At 38.7% G+C, this 1192-nt stretch overlaps 1 protein-coding gene across 1 annotated transcript in view; it reads right to left on the reverse strand.

The window, feature by feature from the left end:
- The window catches only part of LOC119588078 (26S proteasome non-ATPase regulatory subunit 6-like), a 5261-nt gene that overhangs the window by 802 nt on the left and 3267 nt on the right, over positions 1–1192 (reverse strand). The window contains exons 3-5 of the mRNA XM_037936781.1: positions 824–969; positions 563–718; positions 114–286 (exon numbers count right to left, since the gene is read on the reverse strand). Of these exons, the coding sequence (XP_037792709.1) occupies positions 114–286; positions 563–718; positions 824–969 (475 nt within the window). The remainder of the gene's footprint in view (positions 1–113; positions 287–562; positions 719–823; positions 970–1192) is intronic.

Genomic DNA, 1192 nt, shown 5'->3' on the forward strand with positions numbered 1-1192 from the left:
ATGGTGAACTTCTATGAATATTCTTTTAAAAAATCAAGGCCTATCAAAATTTTATCAAAACTGACTGGCTACACATTCCAAACTAGTAGACCTCAAACATCAAGTTAACTCACCCAACTTCTGGAAGAAGGTGTGGTACTGGCACTCATAAAGTGAAAGAAGGTAAGATCTCAGGTCATCTGCTGAGTGAAGCACCTCCTGAATCTCTGACCCTTTGACCACCTTTGTGCGAAGGTCGTTGCGGGGCAGGGCAATCATACACACAAGCACAGTGTAACCTACAAACCTGTGAGAAATTTTGGTGTTTCAGGGCTTTTTGGGATGTTTCATGGTCTCTGATACAAGGAGCAAAACATGTTGGTAGATTTAAATTAAACAAGGGATTACTTCCTTCAAAGAGATTTTCAATGAAAATAGACAGTTCAACAAATGGATGAAAAGTAAAAGAAATGAAGGTGAGAGATAAAATTCATGAGAAAATAATTATAACACACTCTGTCTCTGCCTCTTACTCTCATTCTAGATTCATCACATTCTGCAGTCTAAGTTTTCTCTTAGTTACCTAGTGTAGTCCATAAGTTCATATGACGTAAAGGTGCTAATTGTGTCAAGGAACAGGTTAGCAGCTTTTTTGAAGTCCCGGACTGCCATGCAGTAAACTCCCTCATACACCTTCAACCTGTTGCGTCTGTCCCAGTCTCCTCCTTCTTCTATCAAGCTGTGAGGGTACAAAATTGGTTAGAGAACACTTACGTAATTTATTTTAATATTCAAACATAACTCCTTTGAAATAAAAATACAGCAACAAATTTACAACACCCACCTCTTTGCCTTCTCCAAATTGCGTGTGATAAGGGAGTGGTCTAGGTAGAAGAGCCCAAGACGGATGTTGTGGAAGACGAGGTCAAGGCGCTGGCCCAGGGACACTGTCTTATCATATGTCTTGGCAAATGCTTTCACAGCCTCCTCCTAAATAGGTGAAAAGGAATCATGAAGCTATATATCTGATAATGTCACTGAAGTCTATATTTAACCCATAAATTGCATCATGTTTTTATGCAACTTATATATGTAAAGCATCTAAGAGTGAAAATAAAAATTAGTTATCCATGTTTGTGTAGCCATAGGGGAAACTAAAGGTTGCATGTTTTAGTAGCAGATGCAAAATGGAACAGAATGGGCAGTTTGGTTA

This window comes from Penaeus monodon, chromosome 23 (genome assembly GCF_015228065.2).
Source record: "Penaeus monodon isolate SGIC_2016 chromosome 23, NSTDA_Pmon_1, whole genome shotgun sequence".
Taxonomy (NCBI): Eukaryota; Metazoa; Arthropoda; class Malacostraca; order Decapoda; family Penaeidae; genus Penaeus; species Penaeus monodon.